At 44.0% G+C, this 20637-nt stretch overlaps 2 protein-coding genes across 3 annotated transcripts; one reads left to right on the top strand and one right to left on the bottom strand.

Annotated features, from left to right (window-relative positions):
• The first annotated feature begins 1841 nt into the window (after positions 1-1841).
• On the top strand, positions 1842-9691 carry ACOD1 (aconitate decarboxylase 1). Its single transcript, XM_010195328.2, has 5 exons — positions 1842-1895; positions 3208-3369; positions 4600-4689; positions 6658-6863; positions 7657-9691. Exons 1-5 carry the CDS (start codon positions 1866-1868, stop codon positions 8609-8611), a joined length of 1443 nt encoding a protein of 480 aa, XP_010193630.2. The 5' UTR covers positions 1842-1865; the 3' UTR covers positions 8612-9691.
• Positions 9692-10242: 551 nt separating this feature from the next.
• Positions 10243-16075, bottom strand: LOC133625346 (glutamine amidotransferase-like class 1 domain-containing protein 3, mitochondrial). 2 transcript variants are annotated; one of them, XM_061995645.1, is made up of 4 exons: positions 15911-16075; positions 14425-14596; positions 11988-12192; positions 10243-10536 (listed from the first exon to the last, which is right to left on the bottom strand). In XM_061995645.1, exons 1-4 carry the CDS (start codon positions 16016-16018, stop codon positions 10344-10346), a joined length of 678 nt encoding a protein of 225 aa, XP_061851629.1. In that variant the 5' UTR covers positions 16019-16075; the 3' UTR covers positions 10243-10343. The 2 variants fall into 2 exon arrangements, with proteins under 2 accessions (XP_061851629.1, XP_061851635.1); XM_061995651.1 differs by lacking the exon at positions 15911-16075 and adding an exon at positions 14890-14951.
• Between the last annotated feature and the right edge of the window lie 4562 nt (positions 16076-20637).

Raw genomic sequence — 20637 nt, forward strand, 5'->3', positions numbered from 1 at the left:
TTCCTTAGTGTGAAAATGAGGGGACAAGGGAGGAGCACTGATGCATATTGCAGTTCTATCTTCCCACGGAGTCAGGATTTGTCAAAGCATATCTCACCCAGCAGCTAGGAAAGGATGCTGAAATGTTTGCTATAGATGCAGATGATACATGCATAAGCAAGGATGCTGTAGTACACACATAGATAAATGTGGGTAAAGGTTTAGTGCTGAACAGCAGCTTATATTTAAGAGAAAGACAGGGTAAGGTTTCAATGGAGCATGCATTTCATGTAGGTGGAAATATTATATGTTTGTAGGGCTGGATTTTAGAGTCCTGGGCCTCAGGCTCTTTAGTTATATCTGTGAACAGACACAATACTGTTTCTAAGGCACTCTGCTACCCAGTGCAATTTTCAGCTTCAAGTTGGACACCTGAACATTATGTCCATAAGCAGAGCTAGCACTGGCAGAACAGGCAAATGTCTGGGTTAGAGCTCGCTGGGGAACAGATAATCTTCTCCTTCTCTTTTTACCTGCCCATAGCCTCCTAAAATTTCACAGAATACTGCTAGCCCTCCTTCTCTCTCCTGCTGCTAGGTTTAATTTTGCATTTCTGAGGCAATGAAACTCAGTTTTTCCTAACAGCTGAGAATCCCTAAGCTGGCTCTGGAGACAGACTGGACCAGCTCAGAAAGCGGTCTGCTCAGCCTCAGCACTGGCAAAAGGAAGAGGAGGAAGATGATGTGTGCCGGGACAGGAGGAGGGAGAGGATGTAGCCTGAAACAAGGCCTTTCAGTAGTAGTCAGAGCCATTCAAATCAATGTTTAACCACCCCTGTAGACTCATGCTGGTCTCTACTTGAAAGCATTAATGAGTTAGATAAAGCTTTACAAAATTATTTGTGGCTAGGCTGAGAAAAAGGCTGAGGTTCCTCAAGTAAGTTTTAGGCAGCACTTAAGCATGGAAGTGCAAACCTACAGTTCTGAAAGACTTTATACTTTTTTCCCTAATCCAGGAGGTTTCCAAACTTTGGAAATACATTACTTTTTCACTTCAGATTTATTCAGTGGCTTCTACTCCTGCTTCTCCAGGGTCTGCTCCCTTCCTGATGGAATGGGCAGGGACTTCTCACTCACTATCTTGTAGCAGTCTGGGATTCCCACAGAGGGGAAATCCCTATAGTGGTGGTGGGAGAAGTGACTCCTTCCTCAGAGAAGACATCCTTGCCTGAGATGCAGAAAACCTGCTTGTAGAAATGAAACAGTCTCACATAACAAGTCATGTCGTTAAAAACCAGCATTAAATGCCAAGAGCTGCTTTAATCCGTCCTTTAGTGTGCAATTCTTGTGGCACATATTTTCCATGTCTGGATTGTATGTGTTACAGAGGAAAGGTAGTGAAAGAAGGGTAAAACAAAACAAACCAACCATGGGTTGCTTTTAAGCTAAAACAGCCTTTGCTATTCTGTAGCCTAGTACAGGACTGTTGGTTCTCACAACCAGTAGAGTTATCTATGGTCTACTCTGGTTCCCCAAGGTCAGTCTGACACATCTGATGTCCTCTCCAAGCTACCAAGTGTAAGACACTCACATTAATGTACCTGTTTCTATCTGACAATAAAATCACGTGTATCAATTTACACAGCAAGTCAACATGACTGGCAAAGTGCTATGACACAGCAGTTTGTAGTACAGTTAGTCAAAGGAAAGTTGAAAGTGAAGAAAAAGGAAGATTTCCAGGCAGAGGAGGAAATGGGTCAGACAAGATGAGCAATAAAAAAAAAGGCCTAATATTTCCTCCCCCACCCCAGACACAGGCATATAAATAGTGAGAGTGACTTCCCTTGCTCACTGGCTGACACTCACTTGCTGCATCTCTCTGGGATCATGTACCACTCCTCAAAGATGTGGGCAAAGGTATTGTCTTGTTTCTTTGCACTGTAAAATGCACTTTTCTATTTAAGTTTTTGTATCCTTGCTCTACATGTTTCAGTAGGCGTGCATGACACATAGAACATGTGGTCCACCTGCTTTAAATGACTTGAGTACCTCAAGATAGTCCTAATGCTTTAGCACAAAGCTGAGTGAGAGCTGAGTGTTGGAAATGATGGGTATAATTCTGGTCACCATTGCCAGAAATGAGAAGTCCAATTGGAACAATGCAATGAAAAACTACTAGAATAAGTAGGGGTGAGGCTGCATTATAAAGGAAAGTGCATCACAGTTTTGTTTGTTTAACTTAACAAAATGAAGGCCAAGAGGGCCACTCTGTGTGGATAAGTGTAAGGGAAGGAAAAGGATAAGGGGAAATGGAAAAAGACAATTTTCAGAAAGAAGAGCTATATTCAGTAATGTCAATATAATAGAAGCAAGTGTGTGTGTGTGTGTGTAAGCTGGTTGTAAATAATATTTACCTCTATAGGGAGAAGTTTCTCATGGTCAGAGTTAATTTCTAATAGAGATATTAACAGTAGCTAACACCACCAGCCAAGAATCAGCAGGCTGAGTTTGCATAATGGGTTAATGCTCAATTGGAAAGCAAAACCAACAAAAAATAGAAATATAATTCTCAGATCAGCAGGAGCCAGGAATAAAAGATCTTGTCTTAGAGAAAAGCTGGGAGCCCAGCTGAGAGTGAATTCGATGGGAGCTGGGAGTCAGGAGTGTTGGGTGCAAGGTATGGTTGCCAAGGACCATCTTCCACTGAGCTTCAACCTCTGCAAGACTTGGGATGGTAATTCTGCTATTCAGGGAGATTAAATCTTGCCTCCTTGTATGATGGTGGCTGCACTGGATTGAAACACCACATTTCCACTTATTTCAATAGCAATAAGAAGGTGCTATGGAAAGCTAGATGGTTTTTGCTTCTGTTTGCTTTTTATATGTGTGCATATAGAGATAAGAGATAAATGATACAGACACATGTCTTGCAAAGTGACATCACCTGTAGCACTTACCTTCAAGGACTCAAATCAGGTAAGAAGCAGCAGAAACACAGAACAGATAAGAGCACTGACAAAAATATATACAAATAACACTATGACATTTCTGGGAATAAAAAGAGGAAGAATTCAAACGGGTTTTGCTGATGCAATTCATGTAAGCAGAGGCAGGGCAACAGAAGTGGCCAGCATGCTAAGCAAAAAATAAAAAAAAAGCAGAAGAAGAAAGAAAAAAAACTGGTTTATTTAAATAAAGAGAAACATCAACTTTTTTTTTCCCCTCTCAGACAATTACAGCAAATTTTGCCAATGTGATTCATGGTTTGAATGCAAATCACTTGACAGACCAAGTTATTCAGAGAAGCAAGCGAATGATTCTAGATACTCTGGGAGTGGGACTTCTGGGTACCAGCACCGAGGTCTGCCATAAAGTGGCTCAGTACAGCAAGGTAAGGTGTTTGGCATTCATAAACCCTAAAGTCTAGCTACAAGAAAAGCAAGGAAAATTTTGGGCTATAGGGAGAAACTTTGATATGGTAAAATTTTTGGGGAGGGGAGGTGAAAAGGAAGAAGAGTGTTCTTCCTACTGGAGCTTGGGAAATTTCATTGTTTGTGTTACTTTGAACTCTGGATAGGTAAAAATCTGTGTGACAGACTGTGTACTAAGGCCAGACACTGCAAATACAGTTAATTGAGAATCCTTTCCTTGCTTTAACCTATGAGATTTTACTAAAAACATCAGCAAAGCAAATGACACTTAACAGTAGACTTTCCAAAATAAACAGGTGTTAAAGGGATGGAGAGTTAGTAGTAGGTTACTTCCAGTCCATGAAATGTAATTATTGTCATATGTTGGTCGTGTTTCTCCTCCAGTCTTGCTCTCCTTGCACTAGAAGAGAACTTGACCTTGAGGAGAAACCTTCCCAACGGAGGAGTGGATCAATGAGGAGTTTAGCCCACTGTTTTATTGGTCAGATCTGCCTAGGTGGAGGCAGGCTCCAGAGCTCTGTGTGCCAATAAGCCTTTTCACATAGAGATCCCCCCTTCCCAAAGAGTGGCAGTTTTTACTGAATTTCATTTAATAAATGTATTTATTTTTTTACTTAATTCCACAAAGATCTCTCCACAGAACCACAGAATGGAAGGGGTTGGAAGGGACCTTTAGAGATCATCTAGTCCAATCCCCCAGCAGAAGCAGGTTCACCTAGATCAGGTCGCATAGATCTGCACAGCAAAAGGAAAAGAGCAGATCCATTTACAGCACAGGGATTTCAACATCAGTCAGCCATGTAGCATTTATTCAGGGTCTTATTAAAATGTAGAAAACCAGAACCTTTAATTGGAGATTTTCCCCAAGAAGATGATGACAGTCCTGAGGGAATTGTTGATGGGCAGTGGGAAGGGATGTCAGTGACCAGAGGATGTGGGAAGGGATCAAATAGCCAGAGGGATGGTGTTGATCTGCACTCTGAGATCTGTTTGGGTGGGAAGAGTCCTTGATATAAGACAATGGGAAACAGAGTTTCTTTGCATACTTTCTGATAGAACAATATTGTTCTCATGAAAGGAAACAGTTGGGTCCTGAGAAGGTATGGTCGGACCTGAGTTACGTCAGTGTTATGGCACACGTTTATCCTTGGGATCAGGACTTTGAATTAATTTATGTCAATTTGTTTCAGATCTACAGCTCAGATACATCCAGTACCATCTGGGGCCACTTGGATTTCCGACTGCCTCCTCTGTATGCAGCTTTTGTGAACGGAGTGGCTGTAAGGGATGCTCTTTCATTTGCTCTTAAATCACATTAACAGACACCATTCTTGCTCTAGAAAGAACAGAAAGTTGCTAAAATCATAGCTTACTTTATGCTTTTGCCTGAAGCCTGCTATAAAACTTCCCTAGACTGTTCTCCTAACATGCTTCAGCTTTCTTTCAAATGAGATGGAGCTCAAAGTATAACACATATCTGATCCAACTCAACAACGTCCCTTAACTTTGATGTGAGGCTTGAGGCTGTTTTCAAAGGCCAGAAATCTACAGCTTGTTACAACCTTGCTACAGTTGCATTAGAAAGAGGAACTCTAGCTCTCACTGTTTTCACCAGGATCCAAATTTCATGCCAACTGGCAAAGCATACTTACAGAAAAACACAAATAGAGACAGATGCATGTGTACACACACACACATACACACGGGTAATATCACAAGGTAATTTAATCTTCAGTTAGCAGTTTGTAAAAGCCAGTTATGTATTTTGGACACATACTTTGCCATTAAAGCAATAACTGACTCCCCAGACATCTGTCTAAGTTCAGATTGAGACTGGAACTGTTTGCAATTAAAAGATGCTCAAGAGGTGGGGTAGACAAGTTTGCCAATTACACTAAACTAGAGAAGGTGACCAACCAAGGAAATGGTAATATTAAGACTATCTAAATTAGTGTGACAACAAGATCAGAGGTCCAATTTGCACCTCATTTCCCTCATGTAGAAAAAAATTGCCTTGGAAATAAGATTGGGTACCTCTCAGCTCCTAGCAGCCCATGTGATATTCAAATCTGTCTGTTGGCATGTATGTGATCAGTTCAGTTTACAGCTCAGTTTCAGGTCAATTCTAAGCACTTATTGAAGGTAGCAGGAACATGGCTTACTGGGTATTTGTCACAACCTTCCTTATCCTGTGCTGCAGGGCATCTTCTCAGCTGGCATCAAAGTTTTTTCAAGGCAGGGACTAGATTTTCTTCTGTCAGTTCAGATATGTACTCCTCAGAGGTGCATATTCCCAGTATTACCTGAGCACTGGGGAGCCTGACCAACTTCTCAGTCCACTCTGAAGTAAGATGCAGGTGAATAGGCATAAAAGTTCAGCTTTTGAGGCATTATTATGTTATTAAAAATATTGTCCCTGATGCTCTCAGGTCCGTGGGCAATCTCAAAATTTCAGGGGGTGTCTGACAGTAATACATTGTAAACACTGAGTGCATTGCTGTGAGGAGTCTGGTACCAGAGCAGCAGCCGTATGTCATGCTGTGAACACCCAAAATCTTCCTGAGCAGTGTGGCTCTGGGCATGGGAACAACAAAGAGCCTCTCTGAATACTCTTAAGGGCTGAACAGCTCATTTCATTTTTAAGACTGTAGCTTTCTCCTACTCCCAGCAAGCCCAGGGAGTGTGGTTCCTTGTGACAGGTCTTGATGTGACTTGCTGAAATTTCAGGCTCGAAGTCTGATCTACATTTGCAGGCTCATGCCTGGTGCCTGTGGATGGTTGCACCAGAGCAGTTGTTCTGACATAACTTTCAGTTCACTGTATGGGTTTGACTGCTACAGCTTTAATGATGTGAGCCCTAATGGCAGCATCAACTGCAGCACCAGAGAAGCAATTTCAATATGTTTATATGTTCGGGGAAAGGGAAAATTCACTACTCACATGGTGGACCTGGAACAGTCTGATTGAAGCAGTAAAAGACAGTTGTCGGAAAGAAGAATCATTGTCCATGCTGATTTTAGACAGGTGCAGCTTGAAGTAGAATTTGAGGCAGGATTTATATTGCATTGCCAATTCCAATGGAGCCACATTGGGAGTAAAGGTCTCTGAAAGAAAGACCTTTGAAGCCTTCTTTCTCAGGAAAATTCAATTTGGTCCCTTTTTATATCAGTTATAGTAGTTTAATTTGACTGAGCCAATCTTGCCAAGTCCCCATTTATTTCTGATGACAAGACTTCTCTTTCCACTAGGTGCACTCCATGGATTTTGATGACACGTGGCACCCAGCCACTCACCCATCCGGGGCTGTGCTCCCTGCTGTGATTGCACTCTCAGAGGCCTTTCCTCAGAAGAAAAAAGTCTCAGGCCTCGATCTGCTCTTGGCTTTCAACGTGGGAATTGAAGTGCAAGGCAGGCTGCTGCGTTTCTCCAGCGAAGCCAGGAATATCCCTAAAAGGTACATAGCAATGCTTCCAGCAGAAACTCGAGGGGAAGGGTTTTTTTTTCCTCTCTTGGTTTTAATACACTTAATTAAATGCCAGTTAAAATACAAATGGCACAGTTAATCGTATATTTTATGTTGTTTGTCTGGGAAGTTAGGATATAAATACACCTATATGACTCCTTATGGCTTAGCTAAGAGATTCCTTTCAGAGAGTGTTGATTAGTTTAGAAGAAGGTGATGATCTGCTGACGTTAAAAGCAGCAGTAAAAGGGCAACGTTTAACAGCAGAGGTCTCAGGCTTTCACAAATGCACATGATGGTGTCTCACTCGCAAACGGTGGCTTGAGGAAAGCCACTGTGGCATGGACCAGATGCCTTCCTGCTGTTTTCTGTGTGTTCCTTCTAATTTTGCAAAACTAGTTCAGAGTAACACAACTTGCCTCCCCCAATATATATAATTTGCAGACATCTATAAATAGATGAGCACACACAGCTAATTTATAGATGTCTACAAACTGAGACGCTTTTGCCAGAATTCTGTTCAGTACGCCTTGAACTATGAGCAATTCTAACATTTCAATTGCTTTCTGGAGAGGACCTATTGTAAATGTTCTTACTCCAGCTTCCTTTGCTCCTGGGGAAAAGCGACAACTGTTTCTCTTAGGACCGCACACGAATTCTGAATGTATGTTCCTTTATGGCTCAATCTGTCTTCCACAGCCACGAAAGGAAATTGCACCCTGTGTGTACAGGGAATTCAGGTGACTTGTTGAAATACGTTAATGAAGGGATTTTGCTTTCCCAGGTTTCACCCACCGACTGTGGTTGGTACAATGGGGAGTGCAGCAGCTTGTGCCAAACTGCTAGCTCTCGACCAGCTGAAATGTAAAAACGCCTTGGCTATTGCTGCCTCCTATGCAGGTGCCCCACTGGCTAATGCAGCAACCCAAACGAAGCCCCTCCATGTTGGTAACGCTGCCAAGCACGGGCTGGAAGCAGCTTGCTTAGCATCCCAGGGCCTTCAAGGAAACAAACAGATCTTGGACATGGAGTCAGGGATAGGTGCCTTTTATACAGATTACAACCCACAGACTCTGCCAGCCTTGCAGTCCTACCCATGGCTGTTGGACCAACAAGACGTGGCCATCAAACGCTTTCCCGCTCATCTTGGAACGCATTGGGTGGCTGACGCAGCAGCTTCTGTCAGGAGGAAGCTTGTCGACAGCAGCAACAACTTGCTCCCCCTCAATAAAATCGAGAAAGTCGTTCTCAGAGTCCCTGAGGTCAAATACGTGAACAGACCCAGCCCCACGTCAGAGCACGAAGCTCGACACTCCTTCCAGTTTGTTGCCTGCTCTGCTTTGCTGGATGGCAGCGTATCGGTCCAGTCCTTCGCCGGTGAGAACATTCACCGACCAGCCTTGCGGGAGCTCCTCTCCAAAACCCACCTGGAGCACCCTACTGATAACACCCCGAGCTTTGAGAGCCTTTACTGCGAAGTGTGCGTCACGCTTCGGGGTGGCAGCACCGTCAGCGACCGCTGCGATACATTCTACGGGCATTGGAGGAAACCTCTGGAAAAGGAGGACTTGGAGAAAAAGTTTCAGTGCAATGCCTCCAGCATCTTGCCTGCAGAGGCAGCAGAAGGCATCATAGAGACAGTGTACAAACTGGAAAAAGTAGAGGACTGTTCTGTATTAAGTACGTTTTTATCAGGCCAGTCAGCTAGAGTGCTTTCAGAGAAGCTAAGCTTCCTCTGAGGGTTGCAGAGTGAACAGCTAGATGCTGCTCACAAACACAGAATTTGGGACAAACTCTTCTCGAGCAACTCAAGCACTTTTAAACGGGACTCCTGTAAAGCAAGAGCCACGCTCTGTCCAATATCATGGACTTTGACTAAGTAAATAATTTAGTGGTTACAAGTACAGCTCAGCCAGGCTGCACAGGCTGTCCTCTGCTGGCACAGTTGACTTCAGTTATCTTTGTATCTCCAGAGGCAGAGCACTGCTTGCATGCAACACAAACACTTCCTTTCTCTTCTGCCCAAAAATGTCTGCGTGTTCTGCCTCTGCTAAACTACTCCATAAAGGAAAACAAAATTCTGGAGGGATATGGAAATGCCGCATCCACGAGAAACATCCCTGTCAGAAGGAGAGAGAACTAAAGCCTTTGTATATTTATTTCTGTTGCTTTAGCTCTAAAGCCTCCTCGAAGAGGCCACCTCTGACGTCTGAGATTTGACGTTTGTGCTAAAATAAACAAGCGTTAGTAGCGCTTGATACCCTGCATGACGTCAGGCTTCGCTGTAACGCCCGGGCTCGCACTGAGGAGGTAAAGCTTAGTGCCCCTGCTGATCACACCAGCTGCTGACCAGGAGGGACAACTCAAGACTCCTCAAACTGTTATTTCCCAGTTCCACCTTCTGGCTGCCCCAGGGTTTGCTCCTGCTCCAGTTACAAAGTGCTTGCTGGACAAGACGTGATTAGCAGTAATTAGTGATGACGAGATCACTTGAGGCACTGCAAAGCACGGGCTACAGTGTACCCGCTGTGAGTAACAGACCTGCAAGCACCAGAACTCCACTTATGCTCAGACAATTCAGTGTCCACAGCGACAAATCAACTTACCCTGATGACAAATTCTAGTGATTTTTGGTTGCTTCAGGTGTACAAAGCCTCACCAGGTTGTGCCTCCAGGAGAGGCTGACAACCTTTGTTCGCATCTGTACGATCAAAGCATGTGTTCCAACATATATAAAATGCACCTTCCTTAAGGCACTAAAGTATGTAAGCAAGAAAAAAATGTCAACAAAATAAAACTAATTCATTTTACTGACTAAACCTCAAAATCTTTTTCATAATAACATGCAATGGTAATTTCATAACATAATTTTTCCACAGGTAATGGATTTGTTTGCACTTAAGCTTCTGACTCCTGGTTTATAAAGTCAGTTTATCTAGGGGGCTCTGCAAAAATTTCACAAGTCCCTTAGTTACACTTGCTTAAAGACTCACAAGGGAAGGAAAAGTCTAATAAACACACTTCTTTTTTCTCTTCTGATGAAAAAATGGAATTTTACTCTCCTATGCTCAAGGTATTGCTTTCTTATATACTCAAGGTATAATTCATCTGTAATTATAGCTAGGTAACACCAGATGTGAGTTACTACCATCATTAACAATGTGATAAAACCCCAATGGAGAAGGAGGGTCCTTGTATTATCTCATTCAGATTCATGAGAAAAGAAAAAGAGGGGGACACCCCACCACCACCACCAACAGATTTTCCATTTTAAAAGAGAAATAAATAGGATAAACTCAGCAATAACTATTTGATGTGTTACAGATTAAAGAAAAAACAAAAGCAAAAAAAACCCCACCACCAAGCATGATCAAGTATAATAGCTGCATTATTTTATTAATGTAATCAAAAGAAGCTAAATGCTTAAGCTTAGCTAAATTGACTTCCTTACAGATGTCTCTATGCTACCAGTCAGGCAAGTTTCAGGACTTCTTGTACCATTGTTCCGATTCCATCAAAGATTTCATGCAGAGGAGCCTTGCACATGAAAGCACAGGTAGTAACTATTTTATTGGCTTTATCCACATGAGATTCATTTACGTTTTTGCAGATGTGCTTACATCCAAGCTCTGCTATAGCAGCTGCTGTTTCAGCATCAGGAAATCTGTAAATCAAAAGACAGCCATCAACACAAAGAGATGTTACAGCCACAAAGTTCTACCAATACAACTTAAATCATAGAATGGTAGGGGTTGGAAGGGACCTTTAGAGATCATCTAGTCTAACCTCCCTGCAGAAGCAAGCCCATCTACATCAGGTCGCACAGGAACATGTCTAGGTGGGTCTTGAAGATCTCCAAGGAAGGAGACTCCACACCTTGTTCCACTGCTCTGTCACCCTCACAGTACAATAGTGTAGTTCTCTTATTCAAGTGACTTTTTAGTTGATAGTGACAAAAGTGTCAAACAAACTGACGCTGTCAGGTTCTCCCACCCCCTCTGGACACAAGTGATCTTCTTTCTACCTTTGAAAAAAAAGGTCTGTTTCCAAAGCCAGGGTACAATTCCAGTTTTAGCTTATTGTGAGAGTGAGGGAGCAGTGGCATAGGCTGCCCAGGGAGGTTGCGGAGTCCCCTTCTCTGGAAGCGTTCAAGACCCACCTGGACATGTTCCTATGTGACCTGATCTAGGTGAACCTGCTTCTGCAGGGCAGTTGGACTATTTGATCTCTAAAGGTCCCTTCCAACCCTACCATTCTATAATTCTATGACTCCTTTGGTAAATTTCCAAGACGATACTAAGTGCAGCCACAACCAATCCTCACAACTCTGAGAGATGCCAGCTGAACTTGCAGACACATTAAACCTTTTCCAGCACCTCCATGTAAGGTCTTTCTACTGGGATTCTGCAGACAGTTATTTTTTTCTCCCGAGGATAAGGCAGGAAGAGAGGCAATCTCTCACTACTGCTGTTGATACAAAACTCTATTCAGAGTCTTAGCAGGAGCTGACAGTCCTTGAAGCAGCTCTGATTTCTGCCAGACCCTGTTCCCAGCTGCCTCTCCCAAACAGGTCTCAAACCGCTAACACTGGAAAAACTGTATTAAAAATCCCCAAGCAGACAAAACTCTATAGATGCAATTTACACAGACACTGCAATTACCACAAGGTACCAAGTTTTTGACTGCCAGCTGTCCAGATGCCTGTTCTTCACCTGCATATTTGCAAGATGAACCATGGCCTTCAAAGGCATTGAGTAAGCAAATCCTGTATCTTGTTTAGCTGAAATCTATCACTGATCTGTCATGAACATAAAGTGATTAAAAAAACCCAGAAGTATTAAAAAAGAAATCATAGCACATCTCCTAGAACAAAGTATTTCTGAATGTAAGGATAAATTGTCACAACATTGTAGTGTACAATGAGTCACTCAACCTTGTGCAGTCAGTCCATCTGCACCTATTGTGCCAGTGAAAGTCTGAAACAAGTAGAAAGTGTCACTATTAAGTTACTCAAGGTTTACTGGCATCAGAGACACCTCAAACGTTTGCACAGCAGACTGGCCATTTCCTAATCCTTATTCCCTCGTAAATGATCTCCAATCACTTCCTTCTTACCTTCCATCTACGTTTTTATCTTGGCCGACCGTAACTTCACAACCGGGAAAGACTTTAGCTGCCAGGACTGGGGATATACAGCACAAACCAATGGGCTTTTTGGCACTGTGGAAAGCTTGGAGTGTGGAGCTCACGTGCTCATTGACAGTGCAGTTCTTGCCATCTACAGCCCAGGAGCACAGGTTCTTTGCTACACCAAAACCACCTAAAAAAGAAAATATCACAAAAACCCTTCAAAGTTCAAATGGAAGACATAGCTAAAAGAGACATTCAATTCAATAACAGTCAGAAGTTCTCCTTTTTGGAGACCCAGGACAGTTAAGATACTGTTGAGTGAAAACAAGACAAGTTTACAACATTAACAGTCGAACTGCACGTTTTTTATGCCATGTATGTTACATAGGCCAGGAAGCTTCACCTTGCCCTCAATGAGCAATGAAAAAAGGCAAGTAGGAAACCCCACATTCATTTGCTAGTCACTGGGAAAACTGCTTCATCAGACATGCACCCCTCAGTAAGATCATGAGAGAGATCAATGGCAGTTAAAAGTAGAAGAGTTTAATTCATGAAAGCAATGCAAATAGTCATTTGACCCCATATATTAATTCACTCACAAGTCCTACTTCAACACTTAAACAATCACAGTAAAGGTTTTTTTCACTCCAAACTTAGTAAAAAATAAAGGTTAACACACTAAAAACAACATGGATACTACACAAAAAATGATAACATATGCTATTGAGACATACCATGTGTGAATGATAACATAAATTCTTGTTAAAAATAACTCCAAATTTGCTTTCTAGAGGTTAGTTGCAACAATCCTTTACTTGCATTTAAGTTTCATTTAACTGCACAAACAGATTACATTCTACTGTGCCTTCATTTACTGGGTTTAGAACCACCAGAATGATAAAAGTAACAAGTTAAGAAGGTTATTAGCAAGCATAACCATCCATTATATTCAATGCCAATCATGCACAACACCAACTTTGCTACAATAAAGTAACATTAATTTCCACAGGTATTTCAAGTGACATCAAGAACACTTGCACTTTTCATGTTTTTCCTTTTACTCTTTGCTCACTCTCAAGTGTTACCTGGAATCTCTGAGGCAAGGTTTTAATTTTCAAACTTAGTAGAGTTTATTTCTCCTTAACAGTTATACCAGCAATCCCCTCAGGGCCCGAGTTATAACAGCATGAAATTAACGTGGAAAATATTTGCTAGCCTCTACTCCCTGATCAGCCTTGTCACCCGCTCATTTTAGTGCTGGAAGTACATTTCTCTGCCTTATACACACGCTCCCTCTACTGGCCTTACAACAGAAGAACAGTGTTAGTTAACCAAAATTAATGCTTTGGCACAATCACTATGACTATGCTGGAAAGTGATCTGCAGCAAATTGTAATCTCATTGAGACGTTTTCTATTTATTTCTAAAGTAGCTACAATTACCATTGTCTGAAAGGTAATTTTGTGGTCTATAAATTAAAAAAAAAACATGCATAAACATCCATAAACATGTTTAGTGTAACTTGATCAGCAGCAAATCAGACACCGAATCACAGAATCTTAAGGGTTGGAAGGGCCCTCGAAAGATCACCCAGTCCAATCCCTCTGCCTGAGCAGGACCACCTAGAGTGAATCACAGAGAAACTCATCCAGGTGGGTTTTGAAAGTCTCCAGAGAAGAAAACTCCACAACCTATTTGGGCAGCCTGTGCCAGTGCTCCCTCACAGTGAAAAAACTCTTCCTTGTATTTCTTTGGAACCTCTTATATTCCAGTTCATACCTGTTGCCCCTTGTCCTATCACTGGACATCATTGAGAAGCACCTGGCTCCATCCTCCTAACACCCGTCCTTTATGTATTTGTGAACATGAATGAGATCACCCCCAAGTCTCCTCTTCTTCAAGCTAAAGAGCCCCAGCTCCCTCAGCCTTTCATCAGAAGGGAGATGCTCCACTCCCTTCACTCAAGGTTTCAGCATCTTGGTGGCCCTGTACATAATGAAAAGAAAATGTATTCACATCTGACAGGGAATATAAACCTATCTGGCAACCTGCTATTCTGCCAACAACTCCAGAGGCCCCATAATGTCGATATAATGTCAAGTTCCAGCCCCACTTTTATACTCTGGCCAGTGTTCTTGTCCCCAGGCAGCTACTGAAGTTTTCAAAGTATTTAGAAAGGAGGAACAGTGCAATGTATAACTTAAGAAATTAACACTCTGGCATTTTAAGATAATGAACTATAAATTAATAAATAAATGGAGATGAATTACCAGCGCATGAGAGGTTGCTAAAACATCTTCTCATCCTCAAAACAAGCATCAAGAAAGACAAAACCCACATACCTCTCCAATTCAAGAGTGCAATTTATTCTCTAAACAGATTTCAAAAATAAAACTAACAATGCTATTTTAAAAGCACCTACCGGGGAAAATGACTGCATCAAATTCACTAGCTTTCAGTTCAGCCAAATCCTGAATGTTTCCTCTTGCTAACCTGGCACTTTCAACTAACACATTTCTCTTCTCTTCTGTTGGACTTCCTTTTAAGTGATTGACTACATCCCTTTGATCAATATTGGGTGCAAATATCTTCACCTGGAATAAAGAGATGAAGCGATTTTGTGAATGCAAACAAAACTCATATATAATGCTCACAATAAAGACAATTTAATGAAAACAGGTTTTGTTCCTGAAGTCTCTTGTCCAAGTGGGTTTCACAGGATGGATCTATCTAAAGTGACAGGTGACTTACTAGGATGGGTAAACCCAGCCATTCTCCCCACCCTGCAGCTTTTTGGCAGGAATGCACTTTTATGCCAACATTAAGCTTACTGATTTTGTCATGGCCTGTCTTCCCTCTGCACATAACCCCAAGGAAAAACAAGTACCATGATTTACACCAGCAGGCTGACTGGACACTCAGCTGAGTCTGAAGAAATCCTGTTCCTAACTGTTATGGGAATAGATTGATAAAAATATTTTACAAAACAAAACCAAAAAAAAGCTTAAAACAGAAAGATACAAGCTTTAGAAGCATTCCTAGCAGAGACATTACAGTTAGTCACTTTGTCAAAACATTGGTAGCAGGAAGGAAAAACAAAACATGGAAGAATATGTTTTGGTTAGGAACAAAAGGAAAAAATTGTATCAAAACACAGGGCTCTGTGAAAAGTGTACTGCACGGCCTGCTTTCATATATGTGTTCTGAAGCTTGTTTTGCAGGTATCCCTGCACTCCTGGCTTTATTTAATTTTAGAAGAGGGCAATTTTGTCCTCAATGTGGGGTGCTGTTTGTTACTACCAGACACCAGAGCATGGCCACACAGACACCTTCCATCATCTCAAGCCACAGATAACACTTGAGCACACCACCATATGCCAGTCCAAACTTCTCTGAGGACTTCCAAAAAAAGCTCAGAAAGAGCAGAGCGACGGCAAGCGCCTGACTTGGGGGAAAGTGAACAGAAAATAGATCAAGAATTTTAGCCGTCCCTATCTATCTTCAGCTCCCTGCAGCCTCAAGCAGGCTGCTTAGGACACAGGAGCAGGGCACGGCCGGGTTCAGTCATCTACCAGCGAACCCTGCTCCTGTCCGGGGGCATTCACGTCTTTCGGGAGGATGAGTGAGAAAAGGGAAGGGTTAAGATAAAGAAGCAATGGCTGAATAGGCTTTGTGGCGCGCAGTGGTGGGGAAAAGCCCACCGTGACGCACTATGGGCTCCTACCCAGCAACCGCGCAGGACTGCGGAGGCTCCAAACCGGGGTCCCTAGGCTGCTGAGGGGCGCACAGAGTTGGGGGGACACTCCTCTGCCCCCGGGAGCTCGCCACAGGCGGCTCCGCTCCCGTGCCCGCACCCCGCGGGGGTGCCGGGGAGCGGCGCCCCGCCTCCCCCCACACCGCCCCGCTACCTCCGCGCCGCCGCGGCTGAGGTGCACCAGCGCCGCCGACGCCTCGTGGATCTCGCTGCCGTCGAATACGCCGCAGCCAGCGAGAACCAGGGCCACCCGCTTGCCCATGGCGGCACCCGCCGCTCAGGCTCGGCCAAAGGCTGCCCTGGCTGAGGCAGGCCTCACAGCACCCGCCCACCTCCGCCGCTTCCTGCCGCGCCTGCGCTGCACAGCCTCGGCTCGGAGTCCATCTTGCAGGTGACCGGGGAAGCTGTCGTTTCCCCGGACGGGTTGCCCAGGTTCTGCCTCAGCCGGCATCCCAGGGGTTTGTGCCGCAGCCCGCAGTTCCTTGCATGCAGTTTGTCACAAGCTGCTCGCTCTCCTGACTACAAAATGTAGGTGCATGTCAAGGACAAACCAGGGAGGAAATAAAATACATATATATGTGCCTTTAGTTTTAAACGAAAGGGGCGCAGGTGTAATTTCTTCCTCATGTGTCTCCTGGGTTGCTTCCCCGCAGCACGGCAGAGAGGGTGCTGCATGCTGAGCCCTGCCATGCTGTTCACTGTTCGTCTGCCTGTAGCTTGCCTGAAAGCTGCTCTGCTTTGAAAGACAAAAAAAGTGGAGTTTGGGTAGAAGCTGGGTGTGTCCTTGTTTCAGTGATACACGGGCATCAGACCCACGTACCCCACTTTGGTTGCTTTAAGTTCAGATTGTATTCTAGGGAGTGATTACATTTTACCAGGAAAAGTGGAGTTTCACTGGAAAACTAACCTTTCTTCTTTACAGAATCTTAAGGGTTGGAAAGGACCTCAAAAGGTCATCTAGTCCATCCCCCTGCCAGAGCAGGACCACCTAGAGTAGGTCACACAAGAACTCATCCAGGTGGGTTTTGAATGTCTCCAGAGAAGGAGACTCCACAACCCATCTGGGCAGCCTGTTCCAGTGCTCTGTCACACAGTGAAGAAGTTTTTTCTTACGTTTCTTTGGAACCTAGTTCCAAAGTTTGTCCTACTTTGTACCTCTTGTTCTATCATTGGACACCATTGAGAACAGCCTGGCTCCATCCTCCTGAAACCTGCCCTTCATGTATTTGTAAACATTAATAAGATCACCCCTCAGTCCCCTCCAAACTAAAGAGCCCCAGCTCCCTCAGCCTTTCATCAGAAGGGAGATGCTCCGCTCCCTTCATCAGTTTTGTGGCCCTGCACTGAACTCTCTCCAGCAGTTCCCTGTCCTTGAACTGAGAGACCCAGAACTCAACACAATATTCCAGATGTGGTCTTATGAAGGCAGAGTAGAGGGAGAGGAGAACCTCTCCCAACCTACCAACCACAGCCCTTCTAACACATCCCAGGATGCCATTGGCCTTCTTGGCCATGAGGGCACATTGCTGGCTCACGCTTATCCTGTTGTCCACCAAAACCCATAGGTCCCTTTCCCCTACACTACTCTGTAACGGTTCATTCCCCAACCTGTACTGGTACATAGGGTTCTTCTTTCCCAGATGCAAAGCTCTACACTTGCCCTTGTTGAATTTCGTTAGATTTCTCCCCACCCAACTCTCTAAGCCACTCATAGCTTAGTCATTAAGGCATTGCTCCAGAGAAACAAAGGGCTTCCCTGAACAGATACTTATCCCTAGTCTCCTCCGTAGTACTGTGCACACAAATGCCATTCTGAAGACCAGCTGTATTTAATTTTCGCAACATCTCTCAGCTCTTGGTTGTTCATTTTGCATGAGCTGCTTCTCTTCACGACAATAAGAAACTTGGTCTGCTTAATGAAAAATTATGCTTTTACTGGATGAGTGCTAAAAAGCTGTAGAAAGACGAGAGTGTCTTGCAAAAATGTGGAGTGTGCATGGTTTTCAAGGGACACGTGGTGCAGAGACTGGGAAGAGCAAAAATGGCTTATGAGAGCAAAGTCAGATGTATTCAGCTATGTACTGAGAGGTCAGGAGTCTGTGCAAGACAGTGGATAGGGAGATTCTTAAACAGAAAAGGGCCACATTAGGTAAACTCTGCTTAACTCCCTGCTTAAGGGCAGGTAGCTGTCTGCTGAGAGATAGGAAGAGGCTGCTGCTATCTGAAATGTTGGAGATACAAGCGGAGTCTCAAACTCTTGTGTGTTAGAGCCAGGGTTAATTTTAGAGCTAGGGAACTGAGCACCTTCAGAGCTGGAATTCCCCACTCCTTTCTTTCCTGACATACTAGCTAGTCTTCTGGAATGGACTGCAGACCTGAATTGTCAGTAAACTCATCTCCAGTCTTGCCTCTGGCCCTGTCTCTTGGGTGGAACCACACTATAGGTACTCACATCTCAGACCCACATTATAGGTGGCCCTTTTTCCTGGATGGACCGTGGACTTGATTGGGATGTGATATTCCCATCGCACTTCAGGTCCCCCATGTCACATCTGTCCCAACCCCATAACTGCTCTGGCTCTGTTCCAAGGTCTACCTCTAACTTGCTCATGCCATGTCCCTGTCCTGGCTTTGTGACCTTGTCATGGCTCTCAGTGTCTGTCTTAGGTCCATGTTTTCACTCCAACTCATGACATTACTTTGCCCTGGTTCTGCATCACCCTGAAGTAGCCCTGTGATGGCTCTGGTCTGGGCCCACAACAGCAATTAGCAAGAAGAGCAGTTCACAAGGAGTCTGCCACCGAAGCCTGACCTTTGCAAGGTAAGAGAACACACCTTGATGGGAGAAGCTGCTGTCAGAGCCCTGAGTGCACCAGTAGCCCTGTAATTACGCTGGTCAGCCCCAGTTGTGGCCTCCACCCAAACACCCTCTGGCCACAAACCCATGAACTCCACATAAAGTTAGGCCTGGACATCAGAGGTGACCTGAGCCGTATTGTAGGTGTACACATGCAGACCCGTCCTCCTGATGTCCTGACACAGAGGCTAGTTTCCTCGCACAGGCTATGAACTTGCACAGTCCTGCCTCCTGGATGGACCTTGGACACATATGATGCGTAGTCCTGGGCTCCACTCTACCTTGCTGTGCCTGCGACTGTTGCTGGATACAGCCACTGCTACATATTTATTCCCATTTAAGAACTTCAGGCCTGTGCTGTGGTCACTGAGGTCACTGCCCCTGTCTGCACCCTGGTCACTTCTGCTCCTGCCTTGTCCTCCCTTGCAAAGAAGCCCTACTCGTGCTGCTCCCTGTCACCCCTAGAGATAGCATAAATGACAGTAGTTGTCATCTGGCTTCAGATAAACATGTATTTGGAGTGAGGAAGAAGATTTGCTGCTCTGCTAAGGAGCAGCATCAGAATTGGTGTGCCAGGGCTGGGCGAGGGCTGGCTGCTCTCCACGGGGAGCTGAGACAGAGAACAGGGTGAGTGGAAGCAGGGGAGAGAGCACGTACTGTTTCCTTCAGGCCTCAGCAGGTTGAACTACAGCTTTGCCCTGGACCCCAGACCTTTTTCTGCTGCTCAGCATTTGAGAAAGATGTTTAGTGGAAATCCTGCTCTGAAGTGTAGTCTCTTTCCTTGGAGGTCTTCAAGACACGTCTGGACATGTTCCTGTGTGACCTGATCCAGGTTGACCTGCTTCTGCAGGGGGTTTGGACTAGATGATCTCTAAAGGTCCCTTCTAACCCCTACCATTCTATGATTCTAACTGCCTTCGTTGCCTAACAACAGATTCTCAGATTAGCTTAAATTTGACTTGGATAGCTCTTTGTATTTCACAGACTGCATCCAGTTGACTTGGTGTTTCACTTATCCCTGCCCTGCTGCAGATCCCAGAGAGCTCCTCTCAGCTCAAAATGTGTGATGAACTTCATCTGTGTCCTTATCCCAGCCCTCATCCTATACATTGGGCTTCAGCAGAGCCCGTCATGAGTTCCAGCTTGGATATAAATCACTTCCTTCCGCAACCACAGCAGTGCCTGAATGGAAACTTAATAGTCCAAACTGCAAACATATGCTGAGCCAGGACTAAGAACCAGTTCTTACTGTATTTCTAGTTTGGCTAAAAAGCAGTTAGCAGCACTAGTCATTATGTAATTTCACTTCCCTGCACCCTGGTCTCACAGAAGGGATAAATTATACTTCCCTTATTCATAAAGCACTTCCAGCATTTGACATCATAATCTCTAAAACTATGAATTACTGCTGTATTTCACACAAAGACATCGCTTTTTCAATAGATGAAAGAGGTGGCATCCAGAGAATCCCAGAATCACATATTATTTTATAAAGAACAAAACCTGAGCTTTATTTTTAAAGCAGACACAAATAACATGCAAGAGAGGGAAATATAAGTATGCATAGGTAATGTATGCATGCATGAACATAATGTATAGTGCTTAAGGCATGGATTTTAAAGATAGGCAGTGTAGAATCCAGCAGCAACGAAATGAGATACAGAAATGTTGCTTAAATTAAAGATTTCAATAGCTGTGCCATCATAATGGTTTCCTGGACATTGTTAGTACCTCCAGCATTACTGAAACTGATATCCAGCATCCTATCCTGCATTTTTATGTATGTTGCAGGGTTTCCTGCCTCCAAGTTTGTTTGAATACAGCCTAGCATAGGGCTGACTAGAGAACTGAATGTCCTTTAGGAGCTCATATGCAAGGAACAGGGATATTTCTCTGGCTCCTGGTAGTCAGAAGTCCACAGCTTGGTTTTTATTTATATCCAGTGAATAGCATACACGAGCACTTTCACTGCAGATGCCAAGTACCAAACTTAGATTCCTGGACTCTGATGCCAGCACAGATGG

The sequence above is a fragment of the Colius striatus genome, chromosome 1 (genome assembly GCF_028858725.1).
Source record: "Colius striatus isolate bColStr4 chromosome 1, bColStr4.1.hap1, whole genome shotgun sequence".
NCBI lineage: Eukaryota > Metazoa > Chordata > Aves > Coliiformes > Coliidae > Colius > Colius striatus.

Excerpts from the sequence above, each read along its gene's own strand:
- ACOD1 (XM_010195328.2), top strand. The coding sequence starts at position 1,866 with ATGTACCACTCCTCAAAGATGTGGGCAAAG. Across the intron at positions 1,896-3,207 it reads CCTCAAAGATGTGGGCAAAG|ACAATTACAGCAAATTTTGC; the intron begins GTATTGTCTTGT and ends TTCCCCTCTCAG. Across the intron at positions 4,690-6,657 it reads CTTTTGTGAACGGAGTGGCT|GTGCACTCCATGGATTTTGA; the intron begins GTAAGGGATGCT and ends TCTTTCCACTAG.
- LOC133625346 (XM_061995645.1), bottom strand. The coding sequence starts at position 16,018 with ATGGGCAAGCGGGTGGCCCTGGTTCTCGCTGGCTGCGGCGTATTCGAC. Across the intron at positions 14,597-15,910 it reads TCAGCCGCGGCGGCGCGGAG|GTGAAGATATTTGCACCCAA; the intron begins GTAGCGGGGCGG and ends TCTTTATTCCAG. Across the intron at positions 10,537-11,987 it reads GATAAAAACGTAGATGGAAG|ATTTCCTGATGCTGAAACAG; the intron begins GTAAGAAGGAAG and ends TTTGATTTACAG.